General features: G+C 35.8%; 1 protein-coding gene across 1 annotated transcript in view; it reads right to left on the bottom strand.

Annotated features, from left to right (window-relative positions):
- Positions 1-19,870, bottom strand: part of ADGRV1 (adhesion G protein-coupled receptor V1) — a 254,889-nt gene extending 235,019 nt beyond the window's left edge. Inside the window, exons 1-10 of the mRNA XM_088054108.1 lie at positions 19,688-19,870; positions 17,853-18,002; positions 16,680-16,775; positions 15,469-15,577; positions 14,063-14,169; positions 12,760-13,325; positions 11,284-11,554; positions 10,138-10,467; positions 6,650-6,826; positions 5,417-5,640 (exon numbers count right to left, since the gene is read on the bottom strand). Coding sequence (XP_087910234.1) covers positions 5,417-5,640; positions 6,650-6,826; positions 10,138-10,467; positions 11,284-11,554; positions 12,760-13,325; positions 14,063-14,169; positions 15,469-15,577; positions 16,680-16,775; positions 17,853-18,002; positions 19,688-19,870 — 2,213 coding nt within the window. The remainder of the gene's footprint in view (positions 1-5,416; positions 5,641-6,649; positions 6,827-10,137; positions 10,468-11,283; positions 11,555-12,759; positions 13,326-14,062; positions 14,170-15,468; positions 15,578-16,679; positions 16,776-17,852; positions 18,003-19,687) is intronic.
- Positions 19,871-20,314: the final 444 nt, after the last annotated feature.

Below are 20,314 nucleotides of genomic sequence, written 5' to 3'. Positions count from 1 at the left end.
TCTACATTCTCAGGTATACATACACAAGTTTTCATATCAAGCCTGGACCAAGATCCATCAAGTGACTTCCTGACTCAACCCTGGATTTTTCTTCTTGCTGTGTACTTGCCTGGCAATCACTGAGCTTTGCCTGATGCTGGTAACCATCATCCAGACTTGATGTGTGTTCCTGGCTTAACCTACCCCACCACCATGATCTTGCCTTATGCCCTGGACTGAAGGCTGCCCCCACTTCCCATATGACAAATCACATCTGAAAAGGCTAGTCATCACAGAAGTTTGCTCTTCAAAAATACCTTTATTATTATTTAACATGAACTACAGATTAATCAGGACAACTAAGAGAAGCTTCAAAATGTTTCCTCACTTTTTTTAAATGCATAGTACTAAAAAATGACAGATTTAAAGTTTAAAATAACATGACAATTATGAAATAAATACTACTGAAAATAGAATAATAATTAAGAGATGTGTTTGAATTTGATAACTTTGAACCAAGAATTGGAAGTTTCTGAAGAAAGTGAATATTTTGAAAAGTCCACAAGAAACTGATTTGCAGATGTGAATTTTTATTAATGTTACTCTGAAAAACACACTCTTCTAGAATCTTTCTCTTCTTTCAGGTATCTCAGAAAAGGTGTATTCAAACTACTTGTGGAATATTACTCAATTTGCTTCCTCAATTTGTGTTCACTATTTCATTTTTTACAGGACTATCTACTCACTTAATTAGTGACCTAGCTTTACAGAATAGTATTCGAGGAGGATTGGCCACATTACAAATTCCACAGTGTTTCTCATTAGAAGTACCACCTTATCTCCAGGTTTAATCCACAATTTGTTTGATTTTGGAGGCCACTCCAACTTATTTTATTCATAGCAGAAGATATACAGTGTTACTACTTCGAAAAGCAATGAAAGCTAGTAGTAGGTGTCTAGTAACACTCATAAAAACATTCTACTACCAGTTTAAAATAACTTGTTCTATATCAAAACAAGATCTGACCAAAGCTGTGAAGCAAAAGCCAACATTTTACAATGAACTACATAATTCTTATAGTATCACATATATTTCTTCATGAAAAAATTACATAAGAAAAATATAGTTTTGAAATAGGCACTAACAACAGGAAATCCCCGAGTTAGAAAAATATTTCAAACGCTATTAAACAGCTTTACTTATGCCCTGAATTAAGGCACATAGACAGTATGCAGTGCTTTAAATGTCTCTTCCATGATTTGCAGACTTTTTTATCATGAAGTAGTCTCTTAAACACAAAAATTTAGAAAATAGTTTTTTAAAAAGTGTAAATGCAAATCATAGGTTTGCAGCACTCAAGTGCTGTGTTCAGTTTTGGGCCCTGCAATTCAGCAACCATGAATTTGTATTATTATTACTCTTAAAAACATGCTTCTCTAAAAAACTTTCTCTTCTATCAGGTATCCCAAAAAGTGTTCTCTTCCACTGGGCCACTTTCCAGCCATTCTTCTCTAGCCTGTGGCTCTGCATGGGGTTGTTGTGGCCTACATTAAGACTTGGTCTTGTTGAATCTCAAGTCCTTGGTGTCAGCCAACCAAGCCAGCCTGTCCAGGTCCCTCTGAAGAGCCCTCCTACCCTCCAGCACACCAACCATCCCATATAACTTGGTGTCATTCAAAAATTTACTAAAGGTCAATCCCCTCATCCAGATCTTCAACAAAGATATTAAACTGTTCTGGCCCCAGCACAGACCCCTGAGGGACACCACTGGTGACTGGCCCCCAGCTGGATGCAGCCACCACTCTCTGGGCCCAGCATCCAGCCAGTTCCTAACCCAGCACAGAGTGCTCCCATCCAAGCCATGGGCTGCCAGCTTCTCCAGGAGTGTGCTGTGGGACAGAGTGACTTTGCTGAAGTCCAGATTGACAACATCCACAGCCTTCCCCCGATCCCTCAGGCATGTTACCTGATTGCAAAAGCAGCAGATTGATCAGGCAGGACCTGCCCGTCCTAAGCCCATGGCATTGTATGACCCCACTCAGGATGATCTGTTTCATAAGCTTGTCAGGCACCAAGATCAGGCTGACTGGCTGTAGCTCCCTAGATCCTCCTTCCAGCCCTTCTTGTGAATGAGCATCACACTGGCTAACCCCCTTTTGTCTGCGACCTCCCCAGATAGCCACAACTGATGATACATGATGGAGAGCAGCTTAGAGAGCTCTTACAACAACTCCCTCATTACCCTAGCATGGATCCTAGTCAGTCCCATAGATTTGTGACCACCTAAATAGCTCTGCCAATAACTACTTCCCCCTGGATTTCAGGGGGTCTATTCTGCTCTTCTACCTTGCCTACCAGCTCAGGGGATGAGCTGCCATAAGAATAATTGGTCTTACTGACGCTGAAGACGAAGGCAAAGAAGGTGTTAAGTTCCTCAGCCTGAAATCAGTGATTTCACATCAGAGAAATCACTGGAACTGTAAAATTTTCCACATTACATTGCATCAGTTTTGCTTCATTGAACATTGAACATATGTTATATAAATAAATTAGATACATACATATGTATATAGATCTGTTCTGGCATCTTAATTTATGGGAGTCATGACCAAAATTCTGAGCATAAACTATTTAAACACTCAGCTGTTTCTGGATTTTAATTTCCCCAAAATAAAAATAAATTCATTTGTGTATTGCTGTTTCCAGAACCTAAAGTCCAGAGGTTGCACTCTCAGCTCCATTCACTTAAGAAAACAAACACAATCCATGAGGGTCCTGGCCCCTCAGTTGTGCCAATTTCCAAATTTATGGCTGTTTATCTGCACTGCAGGCATGATGAATGCCAATAGCAGAATTTCTTTTGCTAAAGTTAAAAACAACAATCAGATCTCACTATAGACTTCTGGCTTTATTTATGTTTTGTTTCAGTTCAGGACTACTAAGATAAGGGCAGGCATCTGAAAAGGCAAGCATTCTGAAACTGAAGCTGGTCCTAAAGAAAGAAAATATGAAGAAACTTTAGTAGGTACAGGATTATCTTGCTTCTTTATGGCTCATCTGTCTTCTAGGTATTATATTATAATATTATATATATATATATAATATTATGTATGCTTCATATTATATATTCTTCATACTTTGGCCTCCATTTTGTGGACAGCATTTGTATTTTTAATACCCAGGGCCTACAGTTGGTGGCCATAGAGCAAGGAAACATAACATCATTTTTAATGGCTTGGAAGGTTTCTTTTGTAATTATGGGTACAATCAAAGGTCATTTAAAACATAAACTGCCTTAACAACATCACTGAGTTGTAAATAATACATCCTTGTTAGAACTAATTATCGTATTATTTTGCACATGCTATTACTAATTGCAATAAATAGAATGCTTATGAACATATGTCTATGTCTACAGTTTCATTAAAGTCCGTACATGCTCTATTTTTCTACTGACTTATGCTACAGTTTATCAAACAGTGCAAGCACATCCACAGCACAGTGCATCTTTGTTTTCATGGTAATTCACTACTGCTGTGAGGTGCTGGCTGGCAGTCTTGGAAACTGAAATCTTCTGTTCATCTAGAAAATACAAACTATGTAGGAGGCAATATCAAAAGCTTATATGCATCACCCTGTCAGTATCATTCGCCCCTGCTTTGAAGAGTCATCTCCAGTACTGAAAGGATGATCTTTGCAGATATTTCATTCTTGGCTTCTGCTCATGTTAAAGTTGCCAAATTTCACTCGCAGCCTTGAGAGACACTACTGAGGTCTACAGAAAAGTTCAGATTTTATCTACTCCTTATTTTTTTCCTTTTCCTGGCCAGACTATCTTCTCCTTACTTCACTGTCTGACCTTGCCAAGTGTGGGAAAGCTGCTTACTGCTGGCAAAATTTTTACTAGCCACTTCATGATCAAGAGAACCTGTTACTCCCACCATACATAGAAAAAGAAGAACAGTGGATGCATTTGTTCAGCTGCCAACTCAGTCCCCTTTTAGACATAATTTTCAAGGCATGGGGTCACTAATCAGAGTAAGTGGTAGAAAGCCGTAGTTACACACACTGCAGAGATGTCCAATATTAAAAAAGTTAAATACTTTATCCTGCCCACTTCCTCTATGTACTCCTATCCTTCCACTTCAGCATTTTTGCCACGTTACACAAGTTCTTCACAACTTTAATCATTATTTCTAATCCTAGTTTCTTTGTGCCACAGACACAAACAAACTTACAGGCAAATCAGTTTCATCCACAGGAACTAAAACAGAGAACTGCCTGCAATAGTCTCTATTTGTTTTTGTCTTGGAGGACCTTCTTTTCAATACAGTGACAACCCAAAATAGAATGAAACAATTAATTGTGCACTAGATGCATCCACCAGCCACCTTCTACAGAAACAGACCAGTCCTGCACTAGAACAGCATCCCTCCTGTGTGATAGAACAATGCTCAAAAAACAGCATCAACAGCAGCTTGAGGAGTTACTTTCTGGTTTGCAAGTATGTAATCCACATGTGTACCTGGTATTAGAAGTTCCCATGAGCTAGTCTGCCCTTCCTATATACAACAAGGATACTTCAGAATAAGGTAAGGACGGTGTAAGTAGTAGATGTTCAATGCAGACATTGCAGCTGACAGACCTATCCTAGCATGTTTCCAGAAAAATAAATGAGAAAAATATACCTTAGATTATTAGGAGGTATTAGCAGAAGTGATAGTATTCCTAAACTATATATACATCTAAATTTTTGGAAGCAGGAGTAAAGAGTAAAGAATCTCCAAGATTCTCCTAAAAGGCTGCTGGATATGAAATAATTCAAGTATTCTGAGTAGTGTTCACATGCAGATAATATCTCCTGAGGCCTCTTACAGCCTTAATTATCCTGCAATCCTGATGTCACATGGAAGGGAGACCAAAACACTGCTTCAGAAACACCTTTGTAGCTGAGGTATGTGGTAATAGTCACACTGGCCTATTTCGAAAGCCAGCAGTAGTGATGGAAGTATCTAATTCTGCAACAACATCCTGACTATAAACCTCTTCTGAGAAAAACACACTTATGTATTACTTGAGTTACTCTTTATTACAGCTCTCCCCATTATCTCACTAAACATTATTTTTCTTAAAATGAAAGTGTTATAATCAAGAGCTATAACTAAAAATCAAAGCTAAATGAACTTTTTAGTAATATCCATTATTTTAATTGAAATATAAACGAAACTAAGTCTTAAGATAATAAGCACAATATGGCTTCTTACATTGATCACGAGTCAAAGATTTCATACACAGTCTGAATCAAGGGCCCAATATTCCTCCAGGCGTTTATCAACACAGTGGAGGCAACACCTCACAATTAATACTGTGCCAATTTTTTATATATAGATTGAGTATAGCAAGTGGTACATATGAGTAAATATTAGGGTACAATACCTGTCCAAAGTTAATAACACGGTTTCGTTCATTTCAGGTATATCATCAGCTTTAACAGTAATGTTGATTGTAGTATCACTTTGTCCAGATAAGAAAAAAACAGAGCCATTAAAAGGACTTATATCATCCGGTGTTACTGCCTTGCGATGTGGACCAAAGGGTCTCAAACTCCAAAACACTGTTGCTTGACCATCAGTCCCATCTCGATGCAATGGAATGGAAACCTGCAAAGCACGTGAGTCCACTGTGACTTGCAAAACTAGATGCAAAAACAATTAACCCTTTGCAAATTACTGTTTGAATAAGAGCCTTAAAATATTCATGTTGGGTTTTTTATTTATGCCTATGTATAAGATCTGAAATCAAACATGTTATATCAATGAATCTAATCTTTTTAATCACCTATCCATTATATACTTGGACATATATATACCTAGTGGAGGTGGCAGATTATTAATATGACAAATCACTTAGTGCTCATAAACACAAAAACACTTCTATGACAGATTTAACCAGTGTCCACCTCATCAAGACAATCTAGGTTTTATATGTAACCACCATAATTTACTCTGGCTGTTATAGTACAGTTCCAGCTTGTACTCTGCTTAAGGAAATCAGCAGTTTTATTCTGAGGATGAAAAGCAAGTTCTCTGATTCAGGACTTGAGGGAAGACCTCAGTTAAGACAAGTAGGGGGAAGAAGGGAAAATGTAAGAGAAGATACTTTATAAAGGGATTACATCTGGCTGGGATAACAGCATTGAGATGGTTGACAATGCTTTTGAAAATGCTTTATGAGAAACAAAACCCCTATATTTATTAGAAAACATACCCAGCAAGCCAAACTACATATTCACATGTAAGTCAACATTAAAATATACAGATATTTTTATGAAATTTGGGATCAAAATCAGTCCTACTCTAGAAAAGTGTCTTTGCAGCTGGTGAAAGAAATTAAACTCTCTGCAGCATCTTTTGCTCCATGTGACCATCAAGACCTAACCAGTTCTAGATTCTTACAGAGAATACTTTTCAGATGACAAACATATTAATCTTGCTAGCAATTTTTTGCCTTTCTGGTTTTTTAAAGCAGGAGAATACTTGGAGAAAAAATTGAGCTTGGAGGATGGATTTTCCTCCCATTAATTTTCAAATGTTACAGTGGACGTAGCAAGCTTTGCTTTCTCCAAATAAGTTTTCCATAGTAAGGGACAATATAAAAATGTTTACTTACCACTGTAGCAGGTGAGTCTTCTGGCTCAGAAAGAATAATTGGAAGATTGCTAGTAAAGCCTATTTCTCCATTTGCAATATCTGGAGTAATCCTCAAAGAAATATTCCGAATTTCACCTAATCTAGGACTCACAGGTGGGACAAGAGGGATTCTGTTCAGCAGCTCAACTTTTTCCAGCTGTGAGAAAAAGTAAGAAAAACTTCAAAAATAAGAAGCCTGAGTACCAAGCAAGAACTATTCTTACATCTTGGAATAAGTGTCATATGCAAGGAGCAAAACACCTACAGAATAAATTTCTCCTACCAGCAACATTGCTATTACAAAAATGTGTAAGTAGCTGTGTAAGAAATGAAGTGAACGGTACTGAGCTTCCACAGCTGAATGTTATACCTCATAGACAAATCATGTACACAACTAAATGTATGCAGAGGGAGAATTAACTGGGTAATTCATTACTAGATCTATTAATTGATCTGCCAAGCACCCAAATGTTGTTCTAACTTCAGGTTTGTGTCATGCATTGATAAAAATCCGCTGAAGTTGCTGGAAACAATAATTTAGACCCTCTCATGAAGCCAAAGAGTGATTCAGTCTTCTTTCCTCTCTCAAAAAGATGTTAAGACTTCTCTATTTACAATAACTAATACGTTAGAGTTACATTCAGAATTGAAAATCAGTACAAGATTTCAAAACTGTAATCTCCTCTTACATTACCACACTTTTGATGGTTTATGTATACTAAGAAGAAATAGAAAAAATGTTTATTCTATCTTTGAATAGAAAATAGCACTCACTTAGCACATCAGCACCACTGACATAACAAGGAAAGCAGGACTTTCCTTGTTTTACTATCCCTTTCAAATATCATTTATAACACTACAGGATTCTGTCTACATGGATGATAATAACAGATGTTTCCATGACTGATTTGTATATACTTTTGTAAACATTTCACTGGTACATGAACCACCGATGACAACCACCTTTTAACCCCTACTAGGATGTTTTTGCTTGGAGTCATTAGATGCCATATACGCTTTAGTGGAGAAGGACAAAATGACCTTACTTAAATCCATATAGTTATTATGAATCATCCTTTCAATTGATGAGTTTTAAATCCAATTGATCCTTAAAACCAATCTATATAAAATACTTGGACTGTATCATACTTTGTTTTACTGCTATTCAAGTAACACTCAAAAATATTCATGCACATTTTATTTGATGATAGATGGAATTTTCTTCATAAATACTGTAATTAGAAAGTGATTCTCAACCATACAAGCTAGTTATTTGGATTCTGAGGAACAGAAAGTGGTTCCATTTGTTTCTTTGTTTTCAAAGATTAGGAGCTAATTCTCCCATTAACACCATGCAGGTGGATCACTGTTGTGGTTGTTAGCTCACTAAAAGTTCTGAAATACTACAGAGCTGACAGAATTCCCTTTGTTACTATCTGGATAGCGATTTTGAGATTAAAGTAATAATTAATGAAATATTGTTGGGGGTTTTTTTTAATTCAGTGTTTCCTCTTAAAGCAAATCATTTCAAGAGGAAAACAAGAATGCACTGTGAACTGAATAACGATGAGCAGTTTATTAAGTTAGTTAATCTGCCAGTCCATACCAGAAATAGTCTGTACATCAAACAACAGGTTATTTAATTGAAGATGTCACTGAAGAATGTTAATCTCACATTTCCAGTTGCTCTATCTGTTCCTTTGTTGTGTTTAAACTTCATTTCTTCCTCCATCTCTCCTTCCCCAATTCCTGAGTTGAGCCTTTACTGGGCCTAGTATAAATTCTGTAATCTCCTTCTAAATATGTCTGCTGAGACTATAATTTATTTACAATTTAGATTATCATTTAATTACAAGTTATTACAACCCTTCATTCTTTACAATGAAGGCTTGTTATAGTGATAAATTGGGGTATTTTTCTTCCTTTTCGAAAGGAATTATTTGTGTTAGAAGTTGCTTCTGATTTTGAGCACTCAAAGTACTTTTACAGTTCGTGGAGAAACTACAGAACATACACAGTGTCTCCCTGGAATCTTCAGATTGAAAAGCCAGGCCAAGTGCCTGCATATTGAAATACTTGTCACACATCTTGTCCATAGTCCACACTGCGATGTTATTTGTAATCTATCACCTGAAAGGAGCTTGGAATTAGATATTTCAGTTTTTCTGTTAACTTTCAGATCACATGAAAATGGTAAAATACACTGACATATTCCAGTATTTCAGAATCATATTCCCTACAATAATCCCTACGTATTCCCTACAACAGCTGTGAACACAGGAAAGTGTGCAACGAGAAAACTATTCTGGCAATACCTTTTTTTACTCTCTCTTTTTTTTTTTTTTTTTTCACTAGAATGTAGGGAGAAGGAGGTGGAGGGAAGAAATCTTTTCAAGTAATTAAAACATCTTTAGTAGACTTTAAATTAAAGAAAAAGAAACCAAATTTTACATTTATGATTTCACATCAACATCTCCATCTGGAAATTTTGAAGACACCTGACTTAAAATGAAAGGACTAAAAAGAGTAAGAAATTACTTTGAGATTTCTGCTTTGGTTGTGCCAAGGCACCCCTTTATCTGTATATCAGGACTGTTCTCTGCGCTCGTGATCCCAGAAAGTCACAACAGTTAATCAGAGGAAGTAGAGATTATGCAGTGGCCTTAACTGCAGGTGAGAAAATAAGTATAAAAATTACTGATTGCAATGCCCAGAATCTCCCACAGTAGCATATCTGAACAAAAACTTGCTAACATGTATGCAAATCTGGCTTCTCCAGTGTGAAATGAAGAAAAAAAATTGGAAAATAAAAAAATCTTCCTTAAAACATTTTTGTGGAAAGCCCAGTTTCTTTCAAAAACGTAGTTTTAGTGAATTTTTCCAGCCAGTCTTATGAACAACGACATAATCTCCCTTCTTACATATTCAGATAGAGAAAAAAAAAACAAAAAACAGAGAATGAAAAATAACAAAAGGTCACATACAGGGGAAACTAGAAGAACTTTTCAATTCCCAGGTCAAAGTTGCACATAAATTAAACATATGTTTGACTATTTATAATTATATTTCCTTGCTTTTGCTGTCATACTTCTGTAATTTAGGAGCCTAAATTTAATTAATTCGAAAGCCAAGGGGTAGACACAATAACATACCTGAAAAGATAACTAACCTCTACAACACTCATATAATTTTGTTAAATTTCATGATTAATAACTGAACCCTATTACAACAGTGTATTTTTTTATATGGTGTAATAAGTAAATAACTACAAATTAGCTCTTTACAGGATATTTTGGAAGATGTATATAAATAGAAGAGTTTTCTTGGCTACAGAACTAATAAAGTTCTTTTTGATTTTTTTAATCAGGCAGAATTATTTTAATTGAATTAAAAGGGAATGAGCCACTACTGTTTTATATCCTTTATATTACATGGGCTAAAAAAACCCCCAAAACACAGCTGAGATACCTGAATGACAAAGTGAGCTCCATTTTGAAGAAATGCATCATTTCGTATTGGTATATTTACAGTAGCTTGTGCTTTTCCTTCTGGAAAGGTGAGAGTACTTCTTCTAGACATATTTAGAATGCCACCTTTTGCTCTCTCAGGATCCAGAGCTCCAGCTGGAATATACAGTGCTGTAAAAACCAACTGCACATCTCCAACTGTTCCTCTTTCTCTTGCAAAACTCAAGGATAAGAAGCGTCCCACTGGATTACTTTCAATCTTCTGATTCTCCAAAGGATGGAATTTTATTAGGCCATAAACATCATCACTGTCCTGAATGTAAAACAGAAGCTGCAAAGCAGAAAACAACATGCTGCATTATACTATAGTTTCATGCCTTCACAAAAGCATTACCTGACTGTCACCACGTATTTTTCTCCTTAGTGACCTGTCATCAAGAAAGAAATCAGACTGAGAGTGCCAAAGTATTCTTTATACACAAGAAACATCGCATTGAAAGTGTGGTAGTTTCCCATATGCATCACCACAAATGCCAGAATGAGTTCTGAATAACTGATTTTTTTGGTTCAGCAGCCAAAGTAAATAATTTTAAAATGTTTCATATTGTAAAGAACTTCATTTTATTCACCAAGCTCATTCCAACCATTTTTGAGACAGACAAAGCAGGGACTCAAGTCACAGTACTGTCAGCAATTCCAGACACTCTTTATCTAATAGTTCCGAGGTTACAGTCTTAATCACCAAACCTTCTCCTTGAAGTTCTTACTCTGTAAAACATTGCAGTAATCATTTAAACAGCAAATGAGCAAGTGAAAATAACTTTCCTGTCTTCTGTTAGAAAGCAGTCACTTGATACAACATTTATTCAGTGCTATCATTGCAGACTGGGAATAATCTGAACTGAATGCTACCATAGTAAAAATGTCTGACATTGCAGACTATACTCAGTGAAATACTTTAGATATGGCTCTATACATTAAGATTATATTAAGGATCAGTTTTCTTGCCTTTTATCCAAAACCAAACCCTTTCGCCTGTTCAGCTAATCCATCAATGAATGAATGAATGAATCAATGCTATTAAAACTGGTAAAGTCTTTATTACTCATTAGTATCCTCTCCAAAAGAATTCTAAAAGTGAGCTTACCTCAGATGGCTCACTGACTTCTGCACCACCCTGAACTGTATAAGCTAGGAGTTTCAGAAGATAAGGCTCTGCCTCTTCTGGTATATCATCATCAATAATGTCCAGATGAAGGGTCATCAGCATCTGACCTTGATCAAAAGTTATCTCCCCCGCCTCTGGAAGTAGGTCTGCAGTCACAGGTGAAGGATCACTGCTATTTCGGATTATAACCCAGGAAACAGAAACATTTCCATGTGTTCCACCATTTCTTACAATTGTGATCCCTTCAAACCTAAGGTTTTGAACAAAAACAAAAACCCACAAACCATAATTACTATTGGCAAGCATGATTACCAATTCCCTAAAATATTTACACTGACCTGAGTGGTATAAATGTTAGCTGCTTGCAACTGACATTTGGCTCAAGGCTTACAGTTTGTGAAATCATAACACATATGTAAGGATTGAGCATTCACTCATGAGCTCTCTGTAAAATCTCTGAAGATACTTGTTAGATCTCACTTTGAATACAGCAAGAAAAACACTAAGGAGTGGAATCTTGGCATGTTTTACATTTGTCTTGAGGAATACAAATAAAATTTCAGAAAACATTTTTGCCTATTCTACATCATGAGCAGGTATGAGGCATGAGCACTGAAATAATGAACTGTTTGTACTAAAAATATATTCAGTTACTGATAATTATAATACTGGAAATGTCATGTTGCCTGCATCTGACAAATGCATGACTACAACAAAAAGTCTGAAAATCATTACTTGAAAACACTTTGAAAGCAGGACTTATTTCTTTACTGTGTATAAAAAGGAAAAATGAATCCTCAATTCATTTGAATGGGCCCTATATACCATAAAATATTACTTCAAAATTTCTCATAGTATGGTAGTTTGAGGCATTATTCATTTCTTTGGAGATGGTAATTAGCAATGGACATTTTTATTGAGATTATCAATACTGTGTATCAGTCTGCCTATAAAATTTATACAGAGCTTTGATTTTAATCTCCCTGTAAAATTACAAATATTGAAATTGTTTTTGAGTTTAAGGTAACTGCTTCATGGGAGACACTGAATATTTTTTTTTTCTTTAATCAGAGACTGGTTTCACAGAGAGTAAATACAAATATACACCAAGAGTGGAATACAGAAATCTATTTCCCACTGAAACTGTGTATAGCAGTATTACAACTTCACTGATCCTAAGGAGTTCTCACTATTCTGATAATGTGATTAAATAGTTATGGTTTATTTACATACATACATAGTTTATAGATATTAAAATACTTTCTGTATAGTCAGACATTCCCACTTCCTTGAAATCTTTGTAGATATAGCCAATAATAACAACACACTAAGTGATTACTACATTATATTTTAGTAGTGATTTTATAATTACTTTAGTGATATCATAACAGTGCTTAACAATTACAAACAAATCTCTTAAACTGACTACATACTAGATTTTAAGATCTGCAGTACCTTGAAATTTGGTCTTCATCAATGATAACAGTGTGAGCTAACAGAACACTGTGGATTGACAGCACTCCATAGGGTTTATCATTCGGCTGGATAGTGACATGAACAACAGATGGATAAATCAAAACAGCATCTCCCTGCAAAGTGTCTTTAAGAAGCATAATCTGAAAGGTCTCAGCAATTTCTGGTATGGCATCATCAAGGATCCTAAATTTCAAATATGTTTCGTGAACTAGAGGTGGGAAAACAAGAGTTGTATTTGGCTGTAGATCTAGGAAGTCTACATTAAGCTGTGCATGTGCAGTTGAATCCCCAGTTATGATGGCGTAACTGACAGAGACCTCGTCTTCATCAGGTCCAATTAATTTTCCACTGACATCCTTACCACGAACCACTTGGATTGTTACCACTTCATCTTCCTCAGGCACCATATAAGCACTCTGAACAAAACGCACAGGACTGTCATTTTTCCTAATATTAATCCACACAGAATTTTTTGTGTTGTTGATTTCAGCCCCTCCCTCCACGCTCTTCAGACAAACAACAAAGATTTCATCATTTTCAGGTACCTGGAAAAATAGTATTAACAACCATGTGTAAGTCACATTTCAAATATATGCAGAACACTTATACTGAGAAAAATGGTTTATGCATTTTGCAGAAGGGTGAAATTATACCAATTTGAAAACTCATTTCATATTAAAACAGAATAGTCCTGCTTTTAACTTCTGATAAAAATCCCCTTTCAAAATTTGATGTCTCTATTTCCCAAAACACTCTTCTGAAAGAGGGTTGAAAGTTAAACAAAACAGAAAAATTAACAGAAATATGCAAAAAATTGCTTTAAAGTTTCCCACTTACGACACAGACATTTTTTTTCCCTATGTATTTTTTTTTAGTGAATTTCTTTATCAACTTGTTCAGTATCATGTTCACACTGAAAAGTTAAACATAGGAAGGTCAGTCTAATAGATGAACCTTGACAATACAAGAACCTCACCATTCCATGCAAAAAAAAATATAATGCTTTCTTGACAACTTAATCTTTTACTGTACAGCACCTAACAATCTAGTCAGAGCAGTCAGGATATGTTCAGAAACTAAAAATATTAATTGATGAGAAATACGGAGGCAACATTAAAAAGATAAAATGACAACCCACAGAGACAAAACTGAACAGCACTTTATGAAGCAGAAGGACTTGTAGCCCTTTCTAAAACAAGTATTTTTATAACATAATATGCTAAGACCCTCTAGAACAGCAGTCAACCTATACATCCAAACAAAAATGTCAGCTTGTTTTTACCTGATCATCAAGTACTGTTAAATTATAAACCAACACTGATCTCCCAGGGGTAAATGTAATATTTCCTCTGGCTGGACTTAAGTCTTCTTCAGCTGAGTTTGGTCCATCTTCTATCTGCAAATAATTGATTTTTATGATAAGAAATACATGGAACATACATAAAAATTTAGTACAATAGTTAATACACAGTGTGTGAAATGCATAATAAATTGCTATTTATTCAGTCACCTCCTGATCATATGCACATATACTCAGTTGTGAAAATCTACTCTTTTTTGTCAGATGGAATACATCAGAGAAGGCACTCTGAAGAAATTATGTACTGCCAGAGAAAGAGGAAGAAAAGTATTTCCACACAGGCCTTTGAGAACTCTTTGGTATTTACTAATGCATAACTGACTTGTTTAAGTAATAGAAAGGATAGTCTTTCTCTTTTAATTTAACTAACATTTCCTAATCAATTCCATGAAAATAGTAAGACAGATAGAGGTAGTATGTTACTTTGTTTTAGAAAATCTTGTAATGTTTTTTCAACATGATTTTAGATATTTGTATATAAACTACATTTTGAGATTATCCTGATAAATTGTGCACATAGCAAAATGTGTTATTATAAAATTTTATATATATATGTATATTATAAAATTATAAAATAAAAATGGATTTTAAAACAAACATATCTGCAATACATAACATAATCACTGAACATTATCTACCCATGCTTTATGTATGTATGTATAGTATGCAATAACATCCAGTACAAATGTTTTGAGATTTTGACACACCTAGATTAAATCTTTGATGACAACTGATAAAGGAATTTTGATATGAAAAAGAATTACCTGTAATTTTAAAGAATGTAACAGAATCAGAACTAAACAAGGAAAAAAATCCCCCCCCTCTCACAATAAAGGCGATGAGTATATCCCATTCACATGAAGTATGTGAGTAATGGCCTAAATATTCAAGTAATGGTTTTGAAAGGTTTAAATGTCTGGGAATTCAAACTGCTGTCTTATAGATACAGAATTTCACTGAAAATTGAGCTCTACATGTTTGAAGGTGGCACAAGCACCATCAAAAGAACCAAGGTATTTATAAATTTTGAAAAAATATATAAGAAATTTCTTGCACACTCAATAGACATTGTTTGCTAATATTACCAAAAAATGCTGCTTCAAATATCTTTCTAAATGACACAAATACTCATATTTAATATATCTTCACTTTTCCTAAATTAAGCAGTTAGATAATTGAAAGGTAGTTTCTTTCCATTTTATGAAACAGAATTATCAAATGTAGACATAGGTATTTAGTCCTTTCACTGCAATAAACACTTTGATAAGTTATTAATATGTCTCACAGCTTCATCTGATAGACAAAGGTATGAAGCCTTTCTGATATACTCACCTCAAAAGTTACAACGACCGTCCCGTAGGTTCCTCTCTCCCTAATTAGAGTGAGAGGCACAAATTCATTTCTGCCCCTAGGTTCATTCACTGTGATTAAGGCAGACTAATGAGGAAGAAAAGGGACAGGCTATCAGGCACAGATCAAGTATCACAGCAGAAGGAAAAAACTGTTACCATAGAAATACCAAACTCCCACAGACAAGTTAATCCAATCTGCAAACCAGTCTGCTGATGGCATACACTTCCTAGCAACCAATTAGTTCAGCTAATAAAAAGTTTGAAAGGTTTGAGATTAAAAAATTATCATAATATATGTAGAGTGCGCTTTCTGGTTTTCTGTTGAGTTTTTTTTGCAAATGAGCACAGTTACAATACACTAAGCACTGGCATATGAGCACTGGTCATATTTAGTAGAGTTCCTAATCCTATTAAAAATAGTTTTTTTCCATTAAAAATTCATTTGTTAGGTAACTAGACAATGGAGTCTGTGTATCAAACTGTTACAGCTGACAGATTTCAAAGACTCACAGCACTTCAGGAAGCAGCAGGGTTTAGTATTGTGGTGCCAAAAATTTTTCATATAGGATTTTTTTCAGGGAAGTCTTCTAAAAAGTAAATTTCCAAAATGCCAGCAATAAAGTATAGCTTCTCTTTCTGCTAACACAAACTTTGTATTATTGCAAATATTCTCCATACAACTAGAGTCACACCACTCTTATCCCCAGAAGGTATTATATTATGCATATATCATGACACTGCTCTTACAGCTTTAGAGTTAAATATAAAATTGCTCACTTGAGATGGGAAAAAGGTATATATTCTTAAAATTTATAAGCCACCTCTTTAACTTTCCTATGGTATTACTCCTCATTTTTTCCGTAGTATATTGAGGGGCAGTGGGACTAAACAATTTCTAAAAGCTTTACATTTAGATGAGCAACATAAAAATTCATCCAAGTTTGAGGATCTCAGGCAATATCTCAACACCTAAAAGCATACAGAAGTATTAAAGTTGTACATATGTATATATATACATACATATGTATGAATTATCTCCAGAGATGTTTTCAGAGATGTAACACACAATCTTCTTCTAAGGGATTTGGGTGAATAACTAATCAGCATCTTTAACAATTTCACCTTATGTTTTCTAAAATGTTCTAAAATATACCTTTATATTTTATCTAAAATATAAAAAGTCTTACCATGTTAAAAGAAATTATTCCAAAGGCATTGTCATTTGATAAGATTGTTACTGTGACAGATTTGGGTGAGCCAAGCTTTATCCTTGCAGATGGTTTCTAAAATTAAAACCAAAATACGATATTAAGTACAGTGACGGGAAAAAAAAGGCATTTTGATGTTACTGTCTTTAAGAGTTAATATTAGCTTACAAAAAATGTATGTCTTTTTATTCTATATCACAATGAAAATTGTTTAAAGCAATAGAATACACAAATTCCTAATTACCATGGAATGTAGAGTCACCAATAAAGTGCTTGAAACAAACTTTGCAAATGATTAACAATAGTTTAACAATTATTAACAGCATATCAATAGGAAACCATACATGAAACATTTAACACTGCCAGGAATTCCAAAGGGGTTTTTTTTCCCCTTAACATTTGTATAAAACTGAAACTTTGAAGCTATTATAAGGTCTATATCTAGCTAAAGGATATACTGGGACAGCAGCTATAAGAAGCAGGTCTTTATGACATTGTAAAATTAAGCTACATTTACAAATCAAAACAAAAAGAAAGGGAAAATAGGCACTTTTATATTCACTGCAAACATCCCCATAGACATGTAATATTGACAATGAAATAGAAAATTTATTTTCATTGAATTGACATCTTACTTAGTCATGAACTGTTAGCTAAAAATATATTAATGTGAACCTCTCTCTTGTAGCGTAACTCCTGTGAGACAGAACAATAGAGAAGAAATGTTTTGGTAAATATTTATAAAATTGTTTGGATTTAGATAAGTCACCTTTAACCTCTGCTTCTGGAGGACTGGAAGTCATCCTCTTTTTCTGCTCCCTCCACCCTCTCCTCCATTCACATTCTAGCAGGGAAACAGGAAAGGCTGAGTCTTCCAAATCTAACTCTTCCAGGCTCCAGTACACCACATGTCCACAGCTGAATGCAATGCCTACTCAAGTGTCAGGCACAACAACATGACACAGAGACACCCACAGAAATGCTAACATTCTGAAGGACGATAAGCATCATCCTGCTTGGAGTCCAGATTTTAGTTATTACCTATTACTCATAAGCAGTAAGACTACACGGAAATCTATGAAACACCATTCACCCATACTACATTACCCACTGTTTTCTGCGGAATAGATACACTGAAAAATTGAGACTTACCAGTAGTGTCAAGTGAAATCTGAATGTCTCATCAGCCTCTGGAAGATCATCATCACAGACAGATATATACACCGTTCGGTTTGTTTCTGTATCGGGTATAAATGCAGCTGCGTATGTGTCAAAAAAGTCTCCTGTGTCTTCTCCATCAATCTGTAATAAAAACAAAACCAAATGCCACCTCCTTCTTCCTTCAGTATGTTCTATATTATCACCCTAGACTCATTCAAACAGGCTTCATACCCACTTTGTTTCACATAATTTTTTACACAATTTCCCCTACTGTCATAGTTAATTTCTGGACAGAAGGTACATAGATAACAAACCATTTTATTCATGCTGAGTAAACAGGTAAAAAAAACAACAATAAAATAAACAGAACACTTTCTTCATAACCAGTTATGACTTCTTTCCCTGCAATTTGGTATCTTTTGCATAATGTACCATATGAAAAGGTTTTTTTTTAATTGAAAAAGCTAAGCCTGTACAGGAAGCACAGATCTGTACACCTCATAATACTCCACATGTGTTAAATTCACCTTGGGGTGAAACTGCCCTCTGCAGAACTTCCATTCTAAGCACTGGAAGGAGCCTAGGCATTCAACCTAGATTAACAATTTGGTCACCAAAGTTCGCAAGATAAAGTCTTCTACAAAGAACTTCTTTTTCTTCATCTCAGGCAACAGAAGAAAATTCCCCTGGTTCAACTGTAAGTGAGGTGATCAGAGGAGAGTTTACAAAGGCAGTAATGTTAAGACAGCAAATGGTCTAAACTAAGTTTACAGTTCCACTGAGACTAAATGAAGTCACTGAACCAGCATAGCTGCCACACCTGAATCATCCTTCTTAGAAGCTAAAGGCTTGAAAGAAGCATTGTGAAAAAGACTATTCCTCCTTTCAGAACAGTGAAATTTGAAGTTCAGAGAAGAGGAAACAAAGGGGGTTTATGTGGGTTTCACTTGTGTCTCTCATCAGTGTTGAGGGTTAGGTGTCCTTTTTTTTTTGTTTTTGTTTGTTTTGTCGTTCTGGCCTGCCCGGGGAATTTTTACCCATTATGTGCTGGGACAACCTAACTACCGGTACTTAGGGGTGATTGACAACGGACAAAGAGTAGCCGGGCCCAGGGCGGGGGAAAAGGGGGCAGAAAAGGAGGGTGGGGACAGTTTTTAGCTGGCTTTTCTTCGGCTTCGGGGAAGGACGTTCGTGTGCTGGGTCGCGGAGCTGCTGCGGTGGAGAGAAGGGAATTTCGCCATCACCCAGACAGAGCTGCTGCTTCTTCTCCTTCTCCCCTCTTGGTTGGTGGCCTCGCACCCCCTGTCCTGCTGGAACGTGTGGCAGTGCCAGGCACCGCCGCGGAGCTGCTGATACACCTCAGCCACCAGCCCAGGATCTCAGCTCGTCCCTGCTCTTTCCAGCCGACTGTTCCTCGGAGCCCTGCAGGAGCACCGGGACTGACTGCCCGAGGGGTTTGTGAAAAACAAAACCTCTCCTCCATCCCATCTCAGCTGAGAGAGCTGTCCCGGGGTCCCTGGTTCTGTGTTCTTGTTATTGCTGTAGTTATTGTTTGTTTGTTTGCCTGGTTATACTAGTAAAGAACTGTTATTCCTATCCCCAGATCTCTGCCTGAAAGCCCCTTGATTTCAAATTTATAATAATTCGGAGGGAGGGGGTCTACATTCTTTCATCCCGAGGGAGGCTCCTGCTCTCCCTAGCAGACACCTGTCTTCTAGAACCAAGACAATCAGTCACACTCACAACTTTCCATGTATCTGAGTCCCAAGAAGCTTTTTAAAAAGTTATCAACAGTTGCTGAGAATATAACTGCCATGTTTTCTTACCGACACAATTGCTGTGATGTTAGCAGGCTTCCCTGTCCTTTCAATTACGAGACGTATAACAGTTGTACTTGTTTCATTGACTACAAATTCTGTTTGTCCACTGAACTTCACTTCCGTTTCTCCAGATGCGAAATTAATGAGTAATGCTAAAAGCAAATAAACTAATAAAGAAGCAGAGGGCATCCCTATAGAAAAAGAAATATTAAAAATAAATTGTGAATCTAAAATACACAAAGCATTTGTGGTTGACATTACCAATCCAATTGACCCCTATCAACTCTTCATATACCATGATCATCTTGTGAGTTTCAAAATGAGATTAAAACATGCAGAGGTCTCCACTACAACCAAGTCATATAATGTAATTATCATGTGTAACTAATTCTATTTTCTTAATTTTCATTTAGTAATTTTCTAGACAGTATTTATCAACTTCCTCAAGTGGAGGAATAAGAAGCTTCTTTTAAGAAAAAAACCTATTACATTACCACGACTGTTTTAATTTTCAATCAAAAGTTATTAGCTTCAAATTTGACAGTTCAATTTCCACTTTCTTTGCTCTCTAGATTGTCCTTAAAAACACAAAAAATTACAGGAAGGGTGAAGGGTTGGATACTTGCAGTCATC

Source organism: Pseudopodoces humilis, chromosome 4, assembly GCF_049639895.1.
Source record: "Pseudopodoces humilis isolate 2021_Gansu_Grassland_sample_001 chromosome 4, ASM4963989v1, whole genome shotgun sequence".
NCBI classification, from domain to species: Eukaryota; Metazoa; Chordata; class Aves; order Passeriformes; family Paridae; genus Pseudopodoces; species Pseudopodoces humilis.
Note: the sequence above shows the minus strand (reverse complement) of the source record. Positions and strands in the feature narration are given on the sequence as shown.